The following is a 27,530-nucleotide window of genomic DNA, read 5'->3' as shown; positions in this document are numbered from 1 at the left end:
AGAAGGAAAATAAGAAGCCTTCAGGGTTGTTAAATATGAGTTCTTTGTGCAAAAAAATTTCAGCCACACATACATAAAATTTGTGTTTTAACAAATGTTATATACTTATATCACTTATAAATATATTTATAAATCTAAATAATATATTTAGATCATTTATAAAATATAAAATAATACAAGGTGGAACTATCTCGATCTACAGAAGCCTTATTTATGAAACAGTGTTCCCTGAAGGAAAGGGCTCAATACTCTGTGGAATGTATGATTCTAATATTTATGAAGGAATCCCAGAAATTTTCAAGATTTAAGAAAAACAGAAACACTATTTCCATGAAAATAGACAAAAAAACCAAGCAAGATTTCACAAAAAATGCACAATCAAAAATCCGAAATAAAATCTCACAGAGTAGACATTTGCAGGACTGATTTTTCAGTCCTTTGCCTCCTGAACTCATTGAAAAAAAAGCTTTTTATCTTGATCTGAACTACAGTCAGAACTACTAATTTTCATCAATATTTCTTTTATTAAGTGCTAGTGTTGGTAATATGGGATCTGGCACAAATTGGCCAATATTACACACTTTCATTCGTCTCAGGAGGCCCAATCCTGCAAACATGAATGCACACGTGTAACTTTACTCTGGCTAGTAGCCTAATTGACTTAATAATGAGTTAATATTTAAATATATTCATTTAAGCAGTTGCAGGATCTGTCCCAGGTTTCCTGACAGCAGTCTTCCCACAGACCTCAGTGGCCCCAGACTGGATTTTGAAGCCTGAGAGACACCTTTCCTGCTACAGAAGTGTCCAGATCTGAAAACCAATTCATGCACAGAAGTTCAGTTTCTTCTTTTTCCAGCAGCACCAGCAGCTGGAACAGCTAAAGAGATTAGGACCAAATTCTGAAAACAATTATCCTGAAGAGAATAATTCAGAACCAACATTGCTAAAACACCTCAATTCTTGCTTGCCCTAACAGTACTTCACATGAGCTTTTCTGTTTTCAGAGAGCCCGTTACAAGTTACCCTGAAGATATCAGGCTGGCTATAAGGACATAGTTCTGTAGGGTGTCAGGTCTGCAAACACACCATAGGGGTTTCCTCACTTATTCCCACTTCAAAGAAGCATTAAGAACAATTTCTCTTTATTACAGTTTTTAACTAGATTTCTTTCCCCTGTGATAATTAATTAGGCATTTGTTACGATTTGCTTTCTTTCCACCTCTAAGAATAAATGTACCCTTCTGCTAATCACACACAAACAAAATGTTTTGAAAAGTAATCACTTGCTAAAAAAAATGGAAATTGGGCTTCTGTGTTGTGAGGAATGTACACACATAGCACAGTGAAATTTAACACGGGTAAATGATCTGACTACCTCAAAGTGAAGTTTTTGCCTTCCTACAGTGGCCTTTCACCCTGCCCTTTCCTCCAATCTGAGGAGAGCTGATGTTGATGGAACATATAATGGCTCCTTTCCTGTGTAGTAAAGTCAGCAATAAAGCTCAGTAATTAAGGTGACCGGGGAGGCCCAGCCCAGCAGGCTAGTGGTGTGGCGAACACTTTCAGAACTTCAAACAATATCAAAGTCACTGAAAAACGGGCCTAGTTCAGGACTGGTTTGAATTAAGCCTCACTTCCACACGCACTTTTCAAATCCAAGCTCAAACAAGAAAGCCAAGGCCTTCTGGATTTCATTAGAGCCAATTATCTTATCTGTTTCATCTCAGGCCTGACCCTAAGGCTGGCAAACAGCTATTCAGTGCATTTGTGTGGTTGTTTGAGAAAGCCTCCAGCCAGCCAATGGCCTGAGGAACCACTAATTAAAACACAGTTGCCCCCTGCCTCTAGTGATTAAATATTTTCAAGCTTTTGTAAATAATTTTTCCATTCTTTGCCCCAAGCCGCAGAAGTCCAATACATGCAGTAATTTATTTAGTTTGTCAAAGAATACTGCTGGAAATAAAACTATAATAGAAACTTAGGAAACTCTTATATCTTGCCTAACTTCTGCAAGTGACATTCTACAAGCTTGCACAACATGTATACTGTTTCTTATGTAATTAAGCCTTAATAACCTCATTGTGTTTGAAGCAATACAGTGTATAACAGGCCCTACATTTTGTTAATAGTCATCATGTTTCCTCAGATGTCAACAAGATGTATATGCTCATGGGCCTCATGAGATCGTAGATGCTGCAGATGTGATGCTGAGAGGTATCTGTGCTTCTGAGATGAATGGACTCTTCTGAGAGGCTGGATCACACTTCAAAAGCCTGTTTGGGAAGGACTGAATCCTACCAGTAGCTTACTTTTGGAACTGAAGAACAGCTTCAGAATACAGATCCATGTCACCATGTCCCAAATAAATTCTAGCAGTTAAAATTTGCATGAAAGACATCTGGGCTAGAGGACTTAATCCCTCCATCTCCCTTTCTTAAACCCTGGGAAGACACTGCCTTTTACATGAGATCAGAGGACCTGATTCTAGCCTGGTTCTAGCATTGGTACCACACAGTGCTCCACCTCAAGTCATCCTGTGCCTCACGTGCAGCCACTGTCACCAGTATTGAGAGTGTGGATCTCTCATGCAACGTGATGGGGAAAGGAACAACTTGTATCTCCTAAACTAACCCCTGAACTCCTTCCATCTTACTATTATTCTTAACAACAACAACAAACACATTTATATTAGTAAAATGCATTGGAGGTACTGTCACAAACCAAAACCAATTGCATAAAATGCTGCACAGAATGAATAAAAAGATGGCTCACGTCTATGCACCCTACGGAGACTTGGAGAACTATAGACAGAAGCTGACATGCCAGAAAAACAGAAGCAATGTTAGCAGTACAGGAATTTAACTACTGCCCAGTTTTGTGTGAGGCAATATAGCAAAACAGAAATGTAATAAAAGATTTCAAGGAAGCTAATGAATCAGTCTTGTAGCTGTTTATGAGAATACCCTAAAAGTATGAATTTTATCACACAAAAAATCAGAAAACCTGTACCTGGTACCATATGGAAAATGAAATTCATAAGAGCATTCTGAGAATGACATTGCAATAATAAACAAAATGGCTGAAGCTTAGAAATCCCTTTAGGTGGTTGGAACGGTAATATATTCTGTATTTCAAAGACATGCTACAGAAAGAATTTGCAAAATTTAGACATTGCTGTCTAAATTCTGTCTCCAACAGAGAAGGTCAAAGGTTACACAAGAACTTGCCTGACTGACAGGCAGAAAAATGGTTTTGCCTTTAGAGAGTGGCAGTAGTAATGGCTCGGGGATAAAAGTTTGGTAAAGTTGAGCTTCGACTAAATGCAGATTTTCTCAATTAGTATATAACAAAGTTACTATAAAATTTCATGATGTACAGAGGAGCCATACCTAGAACAGAGAAACCATTGGTCGATAAACAATAATTCAATTTGCATTGTGGACAAAATGCTCTGCAGAAAACCACAAAGTAGGAGAAGATACCAAGACCAAAAGCAGAATGTCACGGAATCCCTGAAGAGAGATCAAGGAGGAAAATGTTGATTCTTCCAAAAGACAAGTTAAAGGAGATGTTCTATGTTCAAGTCTGGGTAGAGGTCAGGGACTATCAAGCACAGAAGACAGGGAAAGATGAATTTTCAAGAAAAGATCATCAGGATAAATAAAAGTGGATGACACACAGGCTAGGAAAAATGAGGGTAAAATGTAGACCCTGAGCTTTGGCTAGGAGGGATTTCTGTTAAGAATGGTTTCAGAGGAAGGCAGAGATGCTTTTTTGGAGGAGGTCTAGAATCAGAGGACAAACAGCAATAGGTATACTCAATAGTCTTGGGGATAGAAAGGGAGAAAGGAGAGAGGAAGATGGAGACCTTAGCAGTACTTTTTCTTTACAATGAATCATGATTGTATTACAAGGGACAAGAGCCTCTTGTCAGGGGAATGAGAGGTTAAATAGACAAATAAGGGAAGAGAAAAGCTTATGTCCCAGGTAGATCAGCAGATGAAAGAGCATGAGGGCCTGGTAACAAGCAAAAGAGTTTTGAGAAAACTCAGATGCTTTTGAGCATCTGAGAAAAACAGATGAGGAGCAACTTTGTGATCAGAGGCATATAACAGAACTGTGGGAAGAAAAGGGATGTTACAGATGCTATAAAGAACTTGATGAGTGATCAAATTATGACTCCAAGAGAGAAATGTGAAAGTGGGAGGAAGGGTGGAGGAGAAGAGCAGGGAGTATTAGCAATTTTGGAAAATTATTTATACTGCTTAGTACTATTAGAAATTTATTTCCAATCTTTGGGTCTTTCCAATCTCTTCCAATCCACTACAGTCCAAGTACTTCCAATCCAAAATCTGCTTCACAAGACCACAAAAGACAGCACAAAAAATTCTGGGTTTGTTCAGCAAGTTTTTACATAGTGGCCAATGACTGAACTTAATAGAGAGCAAATCAAAACTAACTGAAGAACACTCATCTGTGTCATGGTTTTAGTTTCAGGGGCAGCTCATACTTAGCAGTGGCCCATTTGATGATCCAGAATGAGAATGAAATCACTGCATTCTTGATTAGTTTGGAAATTAAAGGGTCTTCAAGCTATTACAAACTGTGTTTCTTTTGCTGTCAGTTTGCAGTTTCTAACAAGAATTACTCTGAAAATGATAGGCAACTTTTTGAAATATTTTTTCTTTGTTTAAAAAAATGAGGCAAATGATCAGATAATAAACTGTCATTTTCATATCCAGAGGGAATCAGTTTCCATAGAGAGTTCATCACACAGAAAGTGAAGCACATGTTAATGAAGCAGGAGGAACAAGAAATCCCTGTGACAGGAATTGAAGCACTTGCTGAGGTTCAACAATATATTCTTAGCAATATGTTCTTAATCTGTAAACATCTTGATTGAAGAAGTAGAATGGTTAGACTGGATAGGGTGGTAATTAGTCCCCACTCTCCTGTTAGCCTAATAATCCAGAACTAGAACACTAACTTTTTCAAGAAATATACTATTTTGCTAAAACATAATCTTTTTGTATTTTGCATCTCCTTGATATTTTTTCAGAGACTTCTTTTAAGCATGAGGTAAAGAAAACCCCAAAATATTCCAAACAATCTGACAGCAAAGGTCAGATTATTTCAGATGAGATGAGGTCAGGTTCAATCCCCTGATTTGCAGGAATGGGGGACAAGAAACTGTCTTCACTCTTTCACAGTATCACAGAATCATCAGGTTGAACAGACCTTCAAGACCAGCTTGTCAAATTGCCATAATGACCCCTAAACCACATCCCCAAGTGCCACATCCAGACACCTCTTGAACACTTCCAGAGACAGTGACTCTACCACCTCCTTGGGCAATTTATTCCAATGTCAAACTACACACTAAGTGATTTCCCCCCCCTAATCTCTAATCTGAACCTCCCCTGGTGCAATTTAAGACCACATCCAGTCCCAAAGGGATTTTTCACTTAAAGTTTTGTAGCTTCCTAGAGTGATGTCCTCACAAGGAGGTTAGACACAAACACTGTCATAAAATGGTTTGAAACACAAACAGTTGTTTTCTTGGAAAATTTCAATAGTTTTGGTTTTGTTCCAGTATAGAAGAAAATCACATGTCATAACCACGGACAGCTGCTGCTTACTGGAAGTGCTGTCTTTAGTCATCTCTACTTTAGTAATGCACTCCCTGCACAGGAGGGACACAGCACCAGAATCCAGTCAACTTACTGTCAGGGAGAAAAAGAACCAAATAAGCTGCATCTTCCCTTCAGCCCTCCACCTTCTATCTTCTGATAAGCATGTACACTCCTATATGCATGACACAGGACAAATGCATCCCAGACATAGCTATTTTCAACCTGGCTTATCCTATGCTGTAATTCATTTGCTTTCATTTTCCATTATTTTTTAATAAATTAATAATTTTGGTAACTTTATTTTAACAGCTGATATAAATATCACTGGAAGGCTTGTGGTAGGTAAGCATATGAATCAGCTAATAAGATCCTTCAAAAGCTTACTTTGTTTCAAGGCATAACAACTCATGAAACTGCTTGTATATAATCTTAAATATTTGACTGCTTAATTAGGTTAAATGTAGTCACGGTATCTAAGAAAAAAGCCTGCCACATTTACTCGGTGAAAAGCCTCTGATTTCACAAACTCTTTTAACAATGATTCTTGCAAGAAGCTACTATTTTGTATAAGTAACAACTCAGTATCTTAGCTATGAAGTATGGTGTGGTGCACAACCGAGACCCGCATAAACTAATAACACAAATGATCAATTTGCTTCTAAATCCTAACCCTAGTACATGTGATCACAGGACAAAGACCCCACTTTGTGTGAAAAAAAATATACACAATGGCAAGTCACTCTACAACTGCACATTTTTCTTATACTGCCTGTAAAATTAATGTCTCAGAGTTTGAAGTCTGATGGATTCCCTCACACTGGGTAACGACTTACTATCCAAGAAGCTGCACTGATTTAATGGGATTACTGATGGCCCAAGCAGTACTGCTAATACCACATAATGATGAGTCATAGACCTCCCTGAACTTATTCATTAGACATCTATTTTTGAGACATTTATGTTTTCATAGTTTCAAACATCTCTCCACAGGACTAAAGGCTGACTTCAAAAAGTAATGAAATACTTGGAGTTAGGGCTCCAACAATATCCAGTAACAAGAATCCTCAAAAGATCTTGCAGCACTGAGCACAGTGCTATTCAGCATAAGACATGATTTTAAAATCTGACTCTTGCCAGATTTTTCTGGTTTTCCTCAGAATTACTGAAGCTTTATTTTCTAGAATAATTTTTCTATGAAAAATGCTTATTCCTTTCATGCAATTACTGTATAGGCAAAGTGTAGCACAGGCACACAAAATGATTAGGATAAAAAAATATCTCTAAGGAATTATTTTTGCAATGGCATGAGAACATCTATAAGCACAGACATGCCCTGGAGGTACCCACACAAACTAACACTGAGACACAGGTGCGTGAGCACACCAGAACCTCACAATACTTCTTTGCAATCCTGCTTAGATTTGAAAGCAACAAAATAAAAACTACCATTTCTTTTTCTTCTCTAAGTATTAAAAGAAGAACAGTGGAGGTCTCATTAGCTAAGCTAGCTAAAGAAAGCATGAATAAGAACTGTGTATCTGAAAGGCCTCTGTTTCTGCTGTTCTTGAAACAACACTTCTGTCTGATTCTGGATAATGGGCTTTTAATAAAAATATCCACCAAAGGAAAACAATTAAACAATACATAAAGCACCAGGGTGCAATCTAGTGGTTCTGTTACAGTCTGGAGCTGTTCCAGCAGAGAACATGTGGATATTTTTTACAGGCTGCAGTGTAGTTCTCAAAAGTTATTATAAAGCAACAAAATTTAAATTGGGACTGGACATCTATACAATCACTCAGTGTTGCTGTAGGACTTTTAATTCTGACCTGAAATTTATCTCCATATAAAGACCATAGATATTTTGACTTTTAGGATAAAAGTATCTTCTCCACTCTTGTTGTTGTTTAGTTTCTTCCAGGAGGTTTTCGTTGACATTTCTCAACTTTTCCATCAAAGTATTTGACAGTATGGCAGTTCTTTATCCCTACACCTCAGTTCTTTAATCTTTCTGGCTTAATAAAAATTGGAAAATGGTTATATTGGAAAAGAGTTCAGATACTTTTCAGTACTTTGAAACTACAGACCATGTATGGCTTGGGGTTTTAATCAAATAGTTTTTAACCTGAAGCACATAAACCTGACACATACCATATTTTATTATCCTTTCTCCTCCACCCCCTAGTCTGCCATGTCAATAAAAGAAACTGTGCATCTGTAGAAAAGTAAGCCAACACTAATTAATTTCTGTAATGAACGGCTTCACTTTTGTAGTTCCAGTGAATTAAAGGAGCACCATATACAGTTTAAAAAATCCTGGTACAGTAAAGGTGAAAATTTAGGGTATTTCAGTCAGAAGAAGTTAGATCTTCCAAATAAAAATAAAGAAGTAGGAAGAACAAGAGGTTGCAGGTTATAAACACTGTTGCCAGTTTTAGTTTTATGGTGAACTTTGAAGTATAACAAAATGCTGAAAAGCTGTTTATACCACTGTTTTAAATGCTTTTAACTCTGCTTCTCCATTTCCTAAGGACTCAATCTTCAACATTTGTCAAGAAAAAAAGGAATTAAAATTTACCATTTTTACAAAACCTTGCTTACCACACTCAAAAAATATTCTAAAGTCACAAATCATCAGGACTATTGAATGTTCACATATGAAACTTATACTCAAAGCAGATTTAAAAATTATTCCAAGCAGACTTCTACCTTCTTCAAACTTCTTCAAAAGAAACTGCTCAGGCAATCCTAAGTTATCTTTCTACAGCTGTTTGGTACATCTTTATTTGAATTCTCCTAAAACATTTTCTATGACAGAAGGGGAAAGAGAGACATCTCTGGTTGAAATGCGCATCTTTTAATGACACCTGGTAGAAGTGACAAGGTCAGAAATTAAAAACTGATTGAAACTGTAACTTATAACTGCAGAATGCTATGGGCACCTGAAAGCAAACTATATATATATATATAGATATATATATCCATACACAAACTACTGTTTAGATTTCCCAGAGCTTCCATGACTGTGTTGTCTTCAGCCATATTTTTCTTCCTAAATGCATTGCCCTTGACAATGCAGAAGGACTGTGGATAACCAGCAGTCTGAATAATGTCCACCTCCATTTGGGTAAATCATTGTCTGCCTGTCATACATGACTCGGAAATTCTACCTTCCTGTATACACAGTGAAATGCTGAACGTTTTCCTGTCAACAAATAGACAAGAGAATTAACTATGGTTGAGATAACTTTTAGCAGTTATTACAAAGCAATATACTGAGAAATAAATAATTAGTTTCCATTAGTAAGGATCAGCATGGCATTTGGCTAGTCTGAGGCTATTGTGAATAGAGTTCACTGATAGCACAATAGATGAAAGTTCTGAAGATGTTACTGGAGTCTACTTCTAGTTTTTTTATTGACTCATGAGGCTGAGTAACTAACTTGGGGGTTTTTAACCCCTCCCATACTTTTTTCCTTTTATCTCTTTGAAGAGATATCAAACATTATCAAACATTTGAATCAGAAACTTAGTCTTATCATACTTTTTAGACCTCATCTAGTATGATATTGCCTCAGCAGCACCCTCTGGACATTACAGTCATAAAAAATTAATAGCATTAAGTTATGGGCATTAGGAATCATTGTTTAAAGAACTTTATACTCAAACACTACTCTTGGTGGAATTCATTAAACATCACAATACAGCATTGTACCATGACTCACTTTAAATAGTTAGGTACAGCTAGGAAAAAACGTTGATTTTTGTCTTCTACATTCTTTTGTTATGTTTATCAGAAACCAAGGTTTCTACTCAGAGAGTTATACAACACTGCAGAGCAGTGATGCCAAATACAGACATAATGATATTCAAAATAATATAAATCGATGGTTCGCCCTCATGTGGTGTATTGAGCTCATTTCCAGAAAATAGCCAAGCCTCAGCAATGAGCAATTAAAGTGATTTGGCAACTGGATACATTTCCAAATGAAGAGAGATTGAAAAAGACCAGAAATATTGTATTTTGAGAGAAAAAAATAGGAAAGGACATGACACAGATCATACAAATGTATTTAAAATAATAAATGTGGATAGGCAAGAATGTGGGTTTCATCTACACATGCAGTACATAAACAAATGGACATTTAATGAAAGTGGAAGACTAGTGACTTGAGCTAAAACAAAGAATTTTTGTTTTTGAGACACACATACTTAAGGCCATGAAATTCAATAGCAACAGGATACATGAAACTTCTTAAAGTTATCTCAAATTCCTTAGTGAACAAAAAGTTTTAAAAGTAAAATTTACAAGAAAATTAAATTATTAAATAAAAATACAAGCTACGTATACTTCTATTAAAAAACTATAAGGCAAATATAGCAATATCATGTTCTTAGAGTTTATGTATTAAATTCTAACATAAATAGGAAAGAAAGTTTACAGTCAATACCTATGCTGAAACAGGGTTAACAAGGACAATATATATGAAAACCTCAAAAGTACATTTACAAAGTTTTTCATTTGAAATGTCAAAATAAAATGTCATCAGATCTGGTAATGCAAAACTACGGAAAAAAACAAAGATTATACGTCAATACAATGTTTCAAATGAATTTAACTATGCCCTATATGGCCACAAGATGACAACGAATATATTTTGTTAATATTTTTGAGCACAGACTAGAATACAGACAGTTTTAAACATATTTATTTTCTCCCAAAACAAGCACTAAGAACTGCAAGACAGGATGAAGATTTTCTGCACACCTTTGATTTTTTTCATTTTCACATTTTAACACATGTAATTTCAAGCATGATTTTAATTTTGAACTTCATTTTAAATTATATTTCAGGGTAATTACAAATGTGCTATATTTTAAATTAAATCATGGATATAGTTCATCCTTAACTCTGCCTTATTGCCACCTATTTCTTTTGAATTTGCTCCCCTTCTTAAATTAAAATCAAACATGTGACTGCAAAAAGATAATATTATCATGAGCTCTTTCTAATCATTCCAAGAATCACACACACATATAGGTTTCATTTTATGCAAGCTTTATGGACAGGTTCATTAATATGCTGTGGCTGTTTTATGCTACTCTGGAGTAGTGCAAAGCAGCCAGAGCATACTGGCTGGTTAAGCTAAATTTACAACTCTTTTGTTGAATAGAAGCTGTGCAAAGCAGTTGGAAGGCACAGCCCAGTTTCCTTCTGTGTCTTGCTTCTCCTTCACTCTTCTGAACACTCTCATTTGTTTCCACTGCCTCCTGCATCTTCTGTATTCCACTCTATGGAAACACATCTCTCCTGTCCCCTGCAATCTCCAAGCACGCCCATGGACATATGTGCATGTACAACTAGACCTGAGCCTCTTTCTGCTGTCTGCTTTACTGAGCACATCTGGTGTAATGTGGAGCTTACGAAAATAATTATTTGAACATTACTAGTCAACCATTGCTCTTATTTTTTTTCTAGAACTGTTGGCAGAAGAGAGTGGATTACATCCTCATAAACCCGAGTGTAAAATCATCCTCTTAGAAAACAGCCACCATCTCCTTTTGCTTTCAAAGAGATTAAAGCAAATTTAACCTGAATAGGTGGAAGTAAATGATGAAACAAATTCTCTAGAGGGATACTTCAGACCTTGAAAATAATGGAAAAGAGATGTGCATTTTTGTTATCTTAGGAGGAAAGAAGAGATGCCTGCCCTTTAAAAAAATGTCATTATTTCAAGGATTTTTGTATCTAGGCCACTTCCTTAACTATGGTAAACATCAAACAACACTTTTCTGGCAAAATTAAATGATGTAGTGATTTGATTACTGCAATTATTTTCCATTCTACAGAAACTTCTCTCTCCTACATTTGCTACTACCTCTTTGTAGTTAACATGAGCAAACTTATTTTCTTAGTAGAAATAAAAAAGAAATGAAAACATATTCTTTTATAAATGAATGAGCAGTCTTCATCTTCAAGTTGGCTACAGACACTTAAATTTGATTTTGCAATAGAAAGAGTTAGTTCAAAACTACAATAAACTCTTCCCATAGCACTGAAATCAAAATGGCAGACACAAACCAGCACAGCAATTTTTCCTGTTTCCCGCTATAGTCTCAGTGCAGCCACTAACTAATCATGCCTTTGAAGGGATTACTCTGTTATGCTTTCAAATTTTTCTGCATTTTTACACATGAAAGTTGTTTTTTCCTGAAAAAACAGAAATACTTTCTCTAACAGTTTGGAGGAAAAGTGAGGTGGAACATTATTCAATCCTAAAAAGATTTACATAAAATAGATTTACATAAAATAGATTTATCTGGTTATTTATGCAGTGGAAAATAACTAGTATTCTGCTACCTGCATGTATATATGTATGTGTGTGTGTGTGTGTGTGTGTGTGTGTGTGTGTGTGTGTGTAAATGCTTCTACAAATATATTCTGACCTAAAAACAATGTACCTGATATCAAGTACATCATCATATATAATACCTGGTTATGAGCTAAGCTCTAGAGACAGAAAGAAAAGCCTTGGTCTCTTTTTCTGTGGACATTATCATTCAGAAAGATCTCTGCTGTGAAATTTGACAGTCAATCAGGCAATAACGAGCTACCTAGTGTCAAGGCTGCTGACACTTCAAATACATGCTTGGTGCAATTCTAGGATGAAATTAGGGCTCTGCTGGTGAGAAAGTGAAAGCTGTGTGCACGCCCTGGGGAGTTTTAGATTATTTTAATGCAAATTTCTCAGTTCCTAAGAACTCAAAGGATTAGACTCTGGTGCCAGCCAGTAAGCAGGAAGCCTTGGCTTCTCTCCAAACAGGCTCCACCCACCTGCAAACTTACTCACACCTTGGGTATGGTGGAGAGGACCTTCACCAGTATCCACTCCTGCCTTCACTAGGGTCTGAATACTGCCCAACCTCTCTGTCTACTGGTAGGCATAAAGAGATAATCTCTCCATTTGTCCCTTATTTTTCTCACAAGATTGAAGATGTTCAAAATTTTCTCCACACCTTAGTTTGGATCTTCTCTTTAAGTCTGTCTATAAAAGCATGTAATCTAATACAAAAAACCAAATAACATTTTTCTATCTCTGAAACTCACTTATTTTCTTAAAAACTGACTTGTTGCAGACAGAAACTCCAGAACAACAGCTGACTTGTTGGGAGAGCCTGTCAACTTTTCTATTGATTTTCTGGACTGTGGATCTCTCTTGCCAGTCTACTGTCTCACAATTCTGTTCTGGCCAAACTGAGGACTTAGGCTACACCATGTGTGACATTTTGGATAATAGCAAGGGTAGATTCTGGCCCACGGATAAAGTGTCTCTTTACTAGGAGCTGTACATTTACCTACCACTCAGACCAGATCTACAGAAAACAGCTCCCTGGTCCATCCTAAGTAATTCACAGCTTTTTGTATCCACCCTTCAAAGTTCCATGCTGTTTGCTTCAATGATCCCCATTCAAAACTGTCGTACCAGTCATACTAAATCCATGTCAGCACGACCTACAGAGGGCACAACGACTGTGATCAGGTCAAAAGGGGCTGAGAGTGTAGGGAAACATTTCCTGTTGCTGCTTGGAGAAAAACATTCACATTCATTACAACATTAATCATAAAGTTAAATGGATGTATTTCAAATAGCAACATTAAATTTTTGCCATCAGAAATTTTTCAAAAGGAGATTCTAAACTGAAAATTGAATTTATTTGCCTTAAAAAAAATACAGTTAAGTTTACATCTGCATATGATTAGTCAGTGTAGTAAGTTACATGCATTTTCTTTTCCTGAATAGTGCTGCTTTGCTTAGGAACAGAGACTGAAATTCCCTCTAACTCTGAAGCAGAGTAATAGGCATAGCAGCAATACTAGCTGCTCCCAACGATTCACTAGTGTGCCTTAAAACAGAACTGTGAAGCACATATTTGTAAATGCACTATTAAGCCCAATATTTGTCATCAGGATAGCAGGGGTACCAGTTACAGTTACAGGCTCAGTATGTGAGTCTTCTGTTGAATAAACTGGGACCACCATTCTCTGCATCATTAGATGGCCACATTACCTATATCATTAGTGGGACGGTTTGGATCCAAACCAAGAATGTTGGGGTGGAAATACCAGATATATTAATATCAGACACTAATACCAGTGATTTGAGCCATCCAGTTCCTTAACTCATGTAAAAATCTCACAAAAGTAGAGGAAACATCTCGGAAAGAGCTTGAGGCACTACTGAGTGTAGAAAATTTGGAGCCTGCCACTTACCATTTGTTTGGACACTTTTGAATACAGATAAATGCAAATAAAATTACAACCTTTTCCACAATAACAGTGGTTTACTGTGAATATCTAAGGCTATTTCTCTGACTAGGGCTTAGACTCTGATTTCAGGTGGTGTTTATCAGAAACTCTGCATATTATTTCATGGACTGCACAGAAGTTCTTTGGAAAAAAATCCAAAAAACACACACACAAAAACACCAACAAACAAGAGTTTTGTGGGATTTTGTGGTGTACTTTCAATGGAATATAGTCAAAAACTGTATAAGGTAATTGCACTACTTCAAACTAAATGTCTTGAAAGAGATTAGAGATACACGTTGGTTTCCTCATTGCCTTTCTTGCATATCATTCTCCTCTGAATGAAACCCCTTTTCAAAGGTGTAGCATTTGCCCAAACTTGAAAGATGAACCCTTCACCTTCCCTAAACTCCACTAAACCCTTCCACTGGACTTCTTTACAGTGAAAGGAAATGGTGTATGTAAGACAGGACACTGAAACTCTAAAAGATAGTGTTTTATACCATTCTTAGCTCCTCTGATCCCATGGAAATAAGACTAAATAGATTATGATGCATCACCTATGAAGGAATAAAGTTTCATTTATGAATGAGCTATTGAGAATATTCATTATGAGGGAGCAAAGAGAAATAGAGCATGCAACATTTCCTGTCATTCTTATTGCAGTATTTCAAAATTATTTACTTTTAATTAAATAACAGTTTACTGCAATTTGTAGAAAAAAAACTAATGGTCAGATCTGTGAGCATCATAATGAGTCTTTTAAGTGAATGAGGAACACTGGATTTGGACCATACTTCATACTGCTTTCTGTCTGCTCTGCAATCAAAGTGAACAGGAACAGTAATTTTCTTCTGCCTGGTATAAATACTTACATTTAAATTTTATAGGTAGAGAAGTAAGCAAGCTCAAAGTAATTTTACTGGCATGGCATAATAATGAAAACAGTAGTGACCAATTAAATAATTAAAAACTTTTTTTGTTTATTCTGCATGGATGACCACAACAATTAAATTACCCATTTTTAAAATTTACTAAACTCTCAGATACTGAGATACCAGGATTAAGTTAGTTTCACCATGGATAATTCTCCTGACTTTCAATATTACATTAGCTCTTATTCATGTGCTTTTGTTCTATAAACAGTTTTCAAAACTCTAAATGGTACCAACCTGAATGCTGTGAGATACTCAACATCACCCATAGGAGGATCCAAGCCACCTGTCCAAGCAATATTTATGTTATACCCTTCACCAGGGCCACTTCCAACCTGAAAAAATAGAAATAAAATGCCAAAGGGAGTGAAAAAGAGGAAAAAGGAAGAGGAAAAGAGAGAGGGAAAGGGGAGAAAAAAAAATTCTCAAATGTGCTTTACAAACAAACATCAAACAACATGTCAGATCAGCCTTGTTTGACAAGGACTGCTCTGGGTTATGCACTTGTTCTCCACTGGTCCCCTGCTCCCAGTGGACAATTTGGTAATCTGGTGTAATTTAAAGAACCAGAGAAGGACAAGAAAATTAGGGGTAATCATGCAACGCAATTACCTGAAAGATACAAATAAAAATGGGGCTCTAAAGAAATAAACCTAACCTCATTTGGGGCTCCACTGCCGGGGAAGAAGTTGCCTTCATCATAGCGATGGAGGGAAACATACAGGATGCTGGGGTCAGCATAAAAAGCCTGCTGTGTACCGTTGCCATGGTGAACATCCTAAAGGAGAAAGAAAACAGATGACAAATGTAATAATGTCCAACTCAGTGTAGAGAGCTCAGTTCTGCTTTCTTTTACACCCCCCTCCTCTCTCTCTCTCTCTCTGTTTCTCTCCCTCTCCCTTGCCCTCCTTTTGTCTTTCACTTTCCCCCTCCCTTCACCACCCCATACTTCCTGAACTTTCAGGCAAATTACTCTTTAATGCACTCATTTTTTAAACTGGCTTCTAAAAATCAGGAAACCATAGTGAGCGTGCCCTGGAGACTCCAGATGAGCAGTCATTGAGAAATCCCAGTCCTTTTGTACAATTAGATATTTATACACCGGCTCTTTGTACTCCTTGCCTCAGTGATGGAATCTAGCATCCTGTTTTATGGCGGAATTTTATGACTTATTAACTGCCAACAGTTCATAACCCCTCAGGCTTAATTAACTAGCCTCATTGGCCTCTGAAGAAAGACTAATGTTTAAACTACAAACTAGTATTTTGCAGAAGGATCTATGGTTTACAGAGCTTTTTCACAATTCTTGACAGAACACTAAACATAAGAGTATTCATTGATTTGCCAAGTTCCACTATTGAGGTCAAAGGCTCTGCGACCAGCTGAGTAAATTGGCTTTCTTGAAACATTCAGTTCAGTTCAGTCCCTCAGCAGTTAGATCCACATCAAAAGAGATGCCAGATGCGGAAAGGACTTCATACTTCATTTTTGCAAAATCATGACGGCAACAGTTGAAGACATAGCAATATGATCTCATTAGCTATTAAATCATCTGGCAGATAGGATGGTGCCTTCCACAATCAAGGAGTGACCTTGGCCAGTCTCCATATTTCAAACATTATATAATGACAGTGAATAAAATTCTGTCATTAAGTAAAATGCTGACAAAGAAATGCTGACAGTATATCTATAACAAAGGCTGATGATGCAGACTTTTCCTTTTTTTAGTTTGTTTTCACTACTATTCTGTGTGGTTAGACACACAAGAATTTTACAAGTGAAAATGAAAAATCCACTTGCCTTTCAGTAAAAGAAAAGTAAAAAAAAAAAGCCCTCCCTTTGAAATTTCTGATTTAGAGAATTAAGGGGGACACACAACGTACACTGAATGGTAACACTGTCACTGTCACCCAGTCCGTATTTATTTGATAAACGCTATGAGGTCTAAATCAAATTTAGTGTCCAAGAGGACACTAAAGATCACATTTTCCTCAAAATACCTAGACTCCAGGAAGGCTCAAGCTGTACCTCAAGGCGTGCATTGCCGATAGCACAGCAAGCACTGACCATTGCTTTCCCTCCTTGCCAACTGATGCAGCTCATGAGTTTCATCCACATCGTTCAGAACTCTCTACATTGATTGAGTCCTACTTGTACTGCATTGTGCTTGACTTGGACCTCCTCTGGGACCTCTGTAGGGTAATATTATAAGAGTTTCTTTTCTTTTCTATGTTGAAAGTACTTGAAACAACATGAGAATGGAGTTACAGCCCAACTGTGACTTAATGCCAAGGTTAAATGTAACACATTAGACATGCAAAGGAGAACACACTGGTATGAGAGTGTTGGAGATTTCAAGGCAGCTAGTGTAGTGTTAGATGGTTCTGACTGGCAAATGAAGTAAAATCTGGCATGCAGACTAATCCCAGAATCCCATTCCCTTTTCAGCTGAGACAGAATTAATTGGTTTACTCCAAAACAGACTCAAATCCTGCTAGCATAAATGCAAGTATGGATGATCTTGGAATGAGGATTTCAACAGCCTGACAAGCTATGCTGGGCACATAGATGGATCTGCAGGGACACAGTAGGACTTCATTTTGTTATTTTATTAGTCTTTCTTTTCCATACATATTTGGGGCTTTAGATATATTCTTGCTGTAACAGTTTCCAAAAGAGAAGAAAAAATGTTAAAGGGGCATAGAGAGATCTTTTTTTCTTTTTTTTTTCATTATTCAAATCTCAAAGCTAGCTTTGCTGTCTAAACTTTAATTCCACTAAGGGCTCTGTTTTGAAGAGCAGTAACTTCTCTGATTAGACAAAGGAATGTGTTCTTTAAGACTGTGATGTTAGCATGTGAGAAATGAGTTCCTATTCTGCGCTTAGATCAAATGTATTCAGGGTATATAAGTCAGTTCAAAACCAGAGATTTTTCCAAATGGTGGAATGAGGAAAGAAACCCTGTCAGATAGGTCTTTTATTTTAGTGTAGAAACAGATGAAGGGAAGATACATGAAAACATGTAGCAGCTATGAAGACTACACTTAATTTGTAACTAGAATACACTTTAGTGTGTGGGATTGGATATTACTTTTTAATATTTATATTGTAGTAACATGTATAGCTGCCAACTTGCATGGGGTCTTGCTGTGCTAGTCACTATCAAAATATAGTCTTAAAGGTTAATTTCAAGTCTAACATCTGTAATTCCATTCTTTCCTTCAGATGCTCCAAACTCTGTTGGTGGGAATAAAGACATCACTATTAACTTGTTCGTTCATTCAGTTTGGCCTGTGATTTATCCATAGTTTGCATGCATAAGAGATTTTCCATATGAATTTTTGTACATCATTGCTCTGCCCATGGAGCAGACTAGGGACTGGAGTGCAACTGCTCCAGAAATGAAATACTCTATGTCAGCCACATATTTCTTCCTTTTCACCAGCTTAGTTATTCTGGTCAATGGGACAGTTGCAGAAAGGCTGAAAATTCCCAATCTACTTGCCTGGGTAAGGATAGGCAGCTTCACAGGTAATCATTTGCACAGGTAATGATTTGCACATTTAACCTTGCCTTGAAAAACTGAAGCTGAATTTCTAAGTGCTTATTGGCTAAGTACATCAAAGGGAAGCATTTTCCCAACAAGGCAAATGTAACATTTACAGACAAAAAAACTTAAAAACATTCAGGAACTTTGACTAGGCTTTTCCTATTAAAAAAAAAGAGAATAAAGAGAGTTCACTTTTGGCCAGAATTTACAGCAATGAACTGAAAGATTCAAGTCAGCAAACAGACATAACATACAGTAGAAGTGAGTTTTCAAAAATAATAGTTTCTGGCAGTTTATAATTATGTTTCTAAATAACAGAAGAACAATCTGAGAAATATTTGACAAACATTCTAAGAATATTTAACCTACCCATATATTTACTCTACCACTCATTTTTCACTTGCCATTGCTTCTCCCACACTCCCCCTTTCTCTGCTTCTCTTCAATAGTCAGTACGCGTGTTTAACTGAACAAAAGTGCTAGATGGTAAGGCCATGACTCCACAATAAGATTTAATTATGAGTGCAGATATGAACAAGATTTAGACTATTAAGCCCTGCACTTCAAAAACCCTTTAACATATTTCGTCTTTAAATCTTTTATCACCTGCAAAAATTAATTAAGTGCAGATGTAACAGGTTAGGTTTTGATGCCAGGGTTCATTTCCTGTCTATGCTTTGTCAGACACCCTATTACACCTAGTCATGAACTGTAGGAAAACAAAAATGGTGCTCATAAATCAGCATTCAACTTTCCTTGGGCTGTGCATTGGGCTGATCCTTGAAGTGCAAGGCAGAGCTCCAATTCATTATTCATGAAAATAATATAGCCAACATGCCAAATGTCATCTGCATTTAAATAATCCATTTGTTAAATGTCTTAAGTATTGTGTAAGAATGCCTTCTATTAAAATACAAGACTAATCCAATGAAGTGGATTTTTAATCACATGTCTTTCCTTTAGGGAACCACCAAAACCTGGCATACATAACTAGAAAACTTCTTGGAGAGAATGACCTGTCGATCTGTTTAATAATATCAAAGTTACGCAACAAGTGGAATAATTTTGAACTGGGGAAATTTTGTTACCAATGCAATAATATTCTTTAAAGAATATCTGACGACTTAAAGTTTCTGTTCTGTAGGGAAACGTAAATTTGGGTTCTCTAGGGTTGTTTTAACAGTGGAAGTATCAATTCATTTAAGGACCATAAAAGTTGCCCTGATCTGTGCCTTCTTCTCATTAAATTGCAGTTAACACCATTAAAGTGAAACATAGATGTTTATAGCTTCAGTACTGCCATCCTGGCTTTAATGAGTTCCCAAAATCAGAGGAAATGCACACCTTTATTGCTTGTAGGTATTAAAAGCAGAAAAGTCTGACATATAAATACAAATTCATTGTCTTTTACCTAGATGCACTGCAAGTGTGATGCTTGCCAGGAATACATACCAGATCTACAATCAATATCTTGCCTATATTTAGCTTGTCTCTCAAGTATTTGGCAGTAATTGCAATCGAATTAAAAAAGCAGAACCCCCTGTGGAATAGAGAAGAACAGAAATAAGAAAGCAAATCAGTCAGGAAAACAGCTATAAATAATGTTCAGAGCATTTTAAAAAATGCTATATGATCTCTGAGGCCATAAATCTGCTTCTGGGAGTACCTAGAAAGCCTTTTCAGTCATCTGCTAACAATTACAGTTCTTCAGAGACATGCACAATGCAGGTGATTGCCAGTAACCTTAGTGCTCCAAGATGGGCAATATTCCCTGGTACTTACATGGCTGTTGATTCTTCAGCATGATGGCCTGGGGGCCTTACAACAGCAAAGCCATTCTGTAAGAGCAAGATAGGTTTTCAATTATCAGCTTGAAAAAATACTTTACTCAGAGCAAAACAGAGCAGCAGGCAGATGGGATTGAAATCTATTAGAGGCTCTTCAGAAATTTTTCTATCCAATCACCCTTTCATAGTACTGCCAGAAATAATACAGTTGAGAACAGTGGCATATAAACTTATATAAATACACACATGCATGTACATACATACACACGCAACATGATCTAAAGAGGAGGAAAAAGGCAGGATGAGAAAGTCCTGTTATCAATTCTGCTGTTTAGAATTTACATTTAAAAAGAAGGTCATCTAAAATCATGTAATCTTAATTTGCTCCAATTTGAGATGCTTCAAAATAAAAGTAGCTTGAGGTATACATTTGACATGGTTAGCCATTGTTGACCTTACTTCTGTATGGACTAAATGATAAATTCAGACCCACACACACATAATTTCTAACAGTAGAAAAAGGATGACAATGAATGTCCCATATTTCTGCCAGCCATAAATTATACTTGGGAACCTGCCATGCTTGCAAGTTAATAGATTCCCTGAAGTCAATTTCTAACACACTTTCTGGAACTGTATATAAATTTCATAAAGTACAGCACTATGATCACTGATGACCAAGGAATTTTTTGCCTCTGGAGTCACTGAAGTTAAAAGAAAAATGGACTTTCCATCCTTCTAGTGGGTATGGTAAAGAGAAAATGTAGAACTGCTGGCAAGGTAGCTCTATTCAGAAAGTCAGACTATATATTCAAGAAGCAGTGTCTCATAAGGTTGTGTATCATACCAAATTTCTCTTACCAGAGTTAGATTCAGGAGAAACAACACTGCTTCATTGTATTTCCTCTTTTTTTCAACTACCCAAGATGGTCCTTCTATTCAGCTATATATTGGCCATCAAATTAATGACAATTACCACATACATAAAAATAAGAAATTAAAATCTGTACATGAGATATTGGCCCAACTTGATTTTCACACAGCTTCACACAAACACTTGGTGTGTATGTATGGCTGCATGACCAACCAAGCATTGTATTTTCAAAGAAGAGGGGATAGGAAGAAAAGGCTGGAATACTTCTGTATTTTAATAATCAGTATTAAATATTCCAGTTTGATATACTAAAACTTGATAAATGTAAATGTTTCAGCCTTCTCTAACCTGAAAGAAACATAAAAACTTTTACTACAGAAACATTAAACTTTCACTCATATTGGTGTAAATACAGAAGAACATGGCAGCTAATATTTGCATTGGTTCCTGTGAAATCTGTTTATTTACAATCATATGAATGTGTGTTTTGTGTGCACCAATGAAATTGTCTACCTGTGTTGCTTCACTGGCATTAATTTATAAACAAAACTACCAGGTTGTCATATTTAATTTGCTGCTAGATGTAATCCAAGCAGACAGCTGCAATGTTTTGTGGAGCGTGGCCAAAGTTCTATCAGAGTAAACTTAAATTACAATACCAAGGGAGTGCATCTGTAACAGTGGTTCTTCTGGCCACCATTTAAAGAATCTGAGGGATTTGACATCATGACTTATTTTGCATTAACTGTCCACATTAAAAAATCAAAACCAACCAAACAAAATACAACAACCCAACAATTAAAGGCACAAAAATTATACATGTTCATATTCAGGTAGGTATTCCTCGAGATGGGATATAAATTGCCTATAGATCAAGCACACCAGAAAAAAAAAAAAAAAAAAGGCATTGTGGACTGCACTAATTTGCAGAACTAAACCAGCTTTAGACTCTCAGCTAAAACTGTATTCTCTATCCCTCTGAGGGTATTTTAACATTTCCTTCTAACACAAAATATGACTTAGAAAAGAATTTGGCAAAGAACTCTTTTGTAGCATTTATGAAAAAACAAAGTATATTTATGCTGATGAATGTTGTGATAATGAGGTGAAAAAAGACTCAGGAAAGAGGGTATTACTAGAGAAAGAGCATGATGCTACCTGTATTTTGTTCTCTCGAAACTTTTAAGAATTTGGAAAAAGTCCATGAAAGGCTTACAGCTGCCCCTGCTCAGCTAACAGCTCATTATCATCTAACTTTATCAGTATTCCCAAAAGATCAATATAATTAAGATGATTATTTCTAGGAGGATTTCATGGGGCAATATAGAGACAGAAAATATCAGCACTGCTGTTTTTGACAATATGACAGTTACAGTATAGGCTTCTCTTCTGTTCCCTTACTTTGACGAGACTCTTTGGAAACCCTGTTTTATTACATCTAGGTAATTTCTGAAATCAGAGCTTAATTATTACAGTTCTCCACCAGCACACAGGATATTCACAACAGGGTCATGACCACTTTTTATGAGTTTTTACATCACAAAAAGTTCAGTATTCACATGGGAAATTTTCTTTTTAAAAAATACAGTGCATATGTTACACTGATGGAAAAATATACAGTAGAATTATACCAAACACTGAAAACTAATTACCATACAGAATGATCAGCAACTTTTGTGCAATTGATAAAACACTTAATTTCTCCTACTTTCAAACTTTGCATGAACATAGCATACATTAGCACAATGGAACATGATTTTTTTTTTATTTAGGCAATTTTTAAATACCAGACAGTGAGCTCAGTAGACAGTAGCAGAGTAGACAGAAAGGCAAAAATCTGCTTTAAAGATAGAAAGACTAACACACAGCAATATGTTGAAAATGAAGCCAACACACATAAATTCAAAGCGTTTTTGTACAGAGCCTTATTTATACTAGGATATAGACACCTTTATAAGTAGACAGAACATTAAACTGACTGACAGACATGAACATTAGAAAAACAATTCATGTCTGTGCCATTATGTGATTACCTTTATTTAAATTTGAGGATAAAGAGTAAAGCCTGAATAGAGATATTCTAAAATCTGTGCATATTTGAACAACAAAGGAAGAGAAGTCTGCCCAGGCTCAGTTTACACAGAAGATCGACTGCAGATAAACCCGCTGAGTTGGACCTTTAATGAAAACTAAGAAAAATGTTAGTCTTTTTCCACAGTAAGCGAAGTATTCTCTTCTTTCATGACTCTAAATAGGTAGTTGGATGCTTGATTTCCAGAGAACAGAGGTGTACATGTGTCTTGGGGTGAGTTTATGATGTGTATCCCATATCACTGCCCTATGCCCAGAAATTAATTCTTGTGCCTTTCCATGCCTCTAAACTGAGCCTGAGAGGGGGAAGGAAAAACTGAGCAAAACTTTCTCAAAGCAGTTTGCAGCTTGTTCAAGGTCACACAGAGATAGCCACTTTTTTTCCCACCTGCGGCAGGGGAGGGAGGAAGCACCCAGCTTGCTGCTCCCAGGTCAGTTTTTGGCCAGTTTCAGCTTCTTTTTCTCTGGAGAGAGACTGAGAGTTGAACCTTTTTCTTTCCCTGGAATTTCAGATTTTCTCCCTTTTCCACTGGACTGCTTCAATATCAGAGCACATCAGGAGGACTTTCCACCAAGCGCAGAGGGCCTGGCCCTGGGCCAAGCCCCAGCTCCGAGGATACCAAAGGGAGGACTCGAACACTTTCCCAGGTTTTTTCCTTCACAGCGAAATTTTATTATTTAGCATTATTATCCTTTTCCCGTGTGTTTGTTAAATAAATAGTTTTATCTCCTTCACTTTCCTTCGAGGAAAATTTATTTTTCCCAAACCTGGTGGGGGAGGGGTGGTGACCTGCCTTCTCTCAGGGGATACATTTCTGAATTTGGCCAAACTGGCACAACATCCTACTGTGACCTTCTTGTCTTTGGTGGTTGAGTTAATCCTGTTCTGTAGTGTGCGAGGCTACATTGTTGGTCTACATCATGCTTGGGCATCTACTGTGCCTCTCCACAAACCTTTCCAAGACAAGTACTCAAGACAATACCATAACATGTGTGGATAGTCCAGGGCTTGGAATTCACCATCTATTGCGGAGTTCCACTGGTGTTTCGATTACATTACCTCTATATAGGAGGTAAAACTAGATGTAGACAATTTTTCTCTAGAGCAATATGTGGTCATTGTGGCAAGGTGTGAATGACTTTTCTGTTCACATGACAGTGAGGAGCTTGCTCTGCCTTGATTACAAGAGAACCAAGAGTGACCTGGCCCGTCAGGTACTCCAGGTATGGTGAGGCCTCACCGAGAAGCAGTGCATACTAGTTTCAGCCTGGTACTACCCTAGCAAAATCATCTGGCTTTTTGTTGACTTCAAGAAAAGCCATTGCCATGCAAAAAATAGCAATAAACCACAGCAGGCACTCCAAGAGCACTTATTGAAGCAGCAGAAGACTCAAGCAGGTTCAACTCCTTCTTGGACATGGGGATGAGTTTGTAAATTTGTTTACCACACCACTCTGTATTTAGATTATGTGGTCCATAAAATAGATATTGAGACACATCTTTTCAGTCTAAGTTTCTAACACAGGTCTGGAGCTTTTCCTCAGCTTTTATTCAAACGCAAAAACTCTTTAATTACTATTAGAAATTGAAGGTTTTCTTGTATTTTAAGCTGTAAACCCCTGAATGAATGAGCAATGCCATCTATGCCAACTATTCAAGAGGAAATGGGCACTGAAAGAGCAGAGGCTTCATATGAAGAAACCCTTTTACTGTGTCGGTGACTGAGCAATAGAACAGGCTGCCCACAGAGGTTGTCCATTCCTGGAGATATACAAAAGCCATCTGGATATAGTCCTAGGCAACTAGCTCTAGGCAGCTCTATTTGAGCAAGGGAAGAGGATACAAGGACATTTTGAGACCACTTCCAACCTCACCTGCTCTGTGTATTTCAAATGGAGACCAGGTAACTAACTGGGGATCTGAATTCCACACTTGAAGCTCAACTTGCTCCTAAGGTTAGGTGTGGGATGTTTTTAATTTCTAAGTCTAAGTCCCTTAACCTATCTAGCAATTAACTCTTAAGGTTATCGGTACTTAAACAAGGCAGTCTTGGACATGCACTTGTTTTTAATGGAAAGGTTCTATTTTTGCTTCCATGTGCGCATGTTTCAGAATGAGAATTATACAGAAATGTGTAATATATCATTATAAAGAAATGTATCCATTTCTCCTGTCAGAATTTATATTCCTTGAGATACATATATATATATATATATATATATATATATATATATACACTTGTATCCTTATACAGTCATATAAAACCCCAATTTCTTTATATTTAAAAGGCAGTCCATACAGTGTATCTGACAGGTCTAATCCCTAAAGTGGCCTTAGTGCCATCTTTAACTCTGCTATCTCTGGTGTAGTCAACTCCTACAATAACAAACAGCAGGGCTGCTTTAAGTCTTGGCTGCCTACAAGAATCCCCTTGCAACTGGCAGCAGGAAGAAGATAACCATATTCTTACCAGTGCCTTATGGTGTAACACAGTCCTAAGCTATGCTGTCCATCAGCGAGGGTAAGCATGAGAATGAGTGGTGTAAGGCTGAGGCAATCCTTGGGCAACTGTTTGGGACAATTTTACAAGCTACTCATACAGCCAGAGCAGGAGCCAGCATTTGGCCCGGGGGGTCTATGAGTGCAGTGAACAAGAACCTGTGATTTAACAGAGCAGTATTAGCAGCATGTAGATTAAGAAAACAGTAATGGACATGAGGGAATACCATTTTGTCTTGCAGAGGAAGCTAGTACACAGAAATGGACACTAAACACTTAACTCTCATGGAAACAAAGAGTTCCCTGTCTGCTTTCCTGAAGGTCTAAGTGGATAGCACCAGAAAACACACATGAAAAGTTGGTGCTTGCAGACTAATTTATATACAACCATGATGGCCTGTTTAGCCACAACTAGTGTTAACTACATTGGGAAAGAAAGCAGACAAAAGAGTTTTAAGTACAGAGTGGTCATGGAGATAAGCTATGTACCACACATATAATTAAAGTTATCTGATTATATGAAATAATAACAGTCATTCAGCTATAAATATAACCATAATTGCTGGGACAGAGTATCTAAGAGATGGTTTAATATGAACTTTCACAATTTTTTTAACTTTGTAAAAGCAAAGAATACAAAGTACTACCTAAAAAACTGCATTGGTAACTTTGATTGATGTCTTTTATCAATCATTAACAGTAGTAAAATAAGTATTCATTTGTTACTGTTTCTTACACACATGCATTGTTCAAAATGCTGTGGCTCGGTGTGGAAAAAGTGCTTCTTTCTGTGGCTGTCACACATCACTTGGAATTTGTTTTCAAGTAAAAGGAGATTTTTATAGGGCAGAGGGTGAAAAGGCAGAAACAAGGGTAGGGCAGAGGCTGCAGGAGAAATACTGCCCAGGAGGTACCTGAGCACAGAGCACATTCCAGGAAAGGAGATTTTTGTAGGCAAACAGAGGAGCTTTGTGGGGTTTTGTGTTGTTCAGGCCACCATGGAAATTTGCTGGCCTGAAGCTTTACCAGAAGAAGGACACTGTGGGACTAGGGAGACATTGTTTTTGCCTATATTGTCTTTAGAATGGTAATTAATTTTAGGTTTTTGTTGCAAGAAAACATAGCAGTAGAGCTGTGAAATATGGCTGAAAGGTTTTTATTCAGAATACTTTTAAAACCAGAAAACTAAGAACTTGGGGGAAAGAGGAGGTTGATTTAGCTAATTCTGTTTATTCACTAGATTAGTACTACTTACCACACGATGATTCTTCCACAACCCTGTGTGACAAAGGCCTTGAGAAGAGTAAAAACCAAGCTCATTTGGAAGGAGAGTTTCAAGTTCAATTTAAGTCATCTATGGATTATATAAGGACACCAGAGTAGCAATGACCAAACTCAGGAGGTTTACTTTGGTATTGATTCAACCTGACGTATCAAAAAGAACTATCCCAGGAACGTATCAGATTCTGGTTCACGGGAACCTCATTTCAATTGCTTTCATTCTGTTAAATGACCCTTAACTACCAACAGGGCAACTTTACACCTGTGTGTTTGTGTGTGTGTGTGCACACACATATGATAAGGTAGAAAAAGAGCTTGTGCTTGATTCAGCTGAAGTGGATATTCAAGACAGTCTCAGACCATGCTTTTAACTTATATGCCTTTTTTCTTGAGTGTTCTTTTGAAAAATTGCTTCTTAATTCATTCAAACTTTTTTATTTTTTTTTTAAGCAGGGAATAATCACACAAATCCTACCAGCTCTTGATAGTTTTTGTGTAGCTCTCCTCTGTTTCAAGTTTGTCAAATTAAAAATATATGGCACTACATGTTTCTATCACAGAAAACAGT

The 27,530-nt window shown here is 37.0% G+C and overlaps 1 protein-coding gene across 1 annotated transcript in view; it reads right to left on the bottom strand.

Annotated features, from left to right (window-relative positions):
- HDAC9 (histone deacetylase 9) overlaps positions 1 to 27,530 on the bottom strand; it is a 274,226-nt gene that overhangs the window by 78,018 nt on the left and 168,678 nt on the right. Inside the window, exons 17-20 of the mRNA XM_069007080.1 lie at positions 20,212 to 20,267; positions 19,882 to 19,969; positions 15,538 to 15,657; positions 15,117 to 15,214 (exon numbers count right to left, since the gene is read on the bottom strand). Coding sequence (XP_068863181.1) covers positions 15,117 to 15,214; positions 15,538 to 15,657; positions 19,882 to 19,969; positions 20,212 to 20,267 — 362 coding nt within the window. The remainder of the gene's footprint in view (positions 1 to 15,116; positions 15,215 to 15,537; positions 15,658 to 19,881; positions 19,970 to 20,211; positions 20,268 to 27,530) is intronic.

This window comes from Aphelocoma coerulescens, chromosome 2, assembly GCF_041296385.1.
Source record: "Aphelocoma coerulescens isolate FSJ_1873_10779 chromosome 2, UR_Acoe_1.0, whole genome shotgun sequence".
In the NCBI taxonomy this organism is placed as follows: Eukaryota; Metazoa; Chordata; class Aves; order Passeriformes; family Corvidae; genus Aphelocoma; species Aphelocoma coerulescens.
The sequence above is the reverse complement of the archived record's forward strand: the minus strand, read 5'-3'. Positions and strand labels throughout refer to the sequence as shown.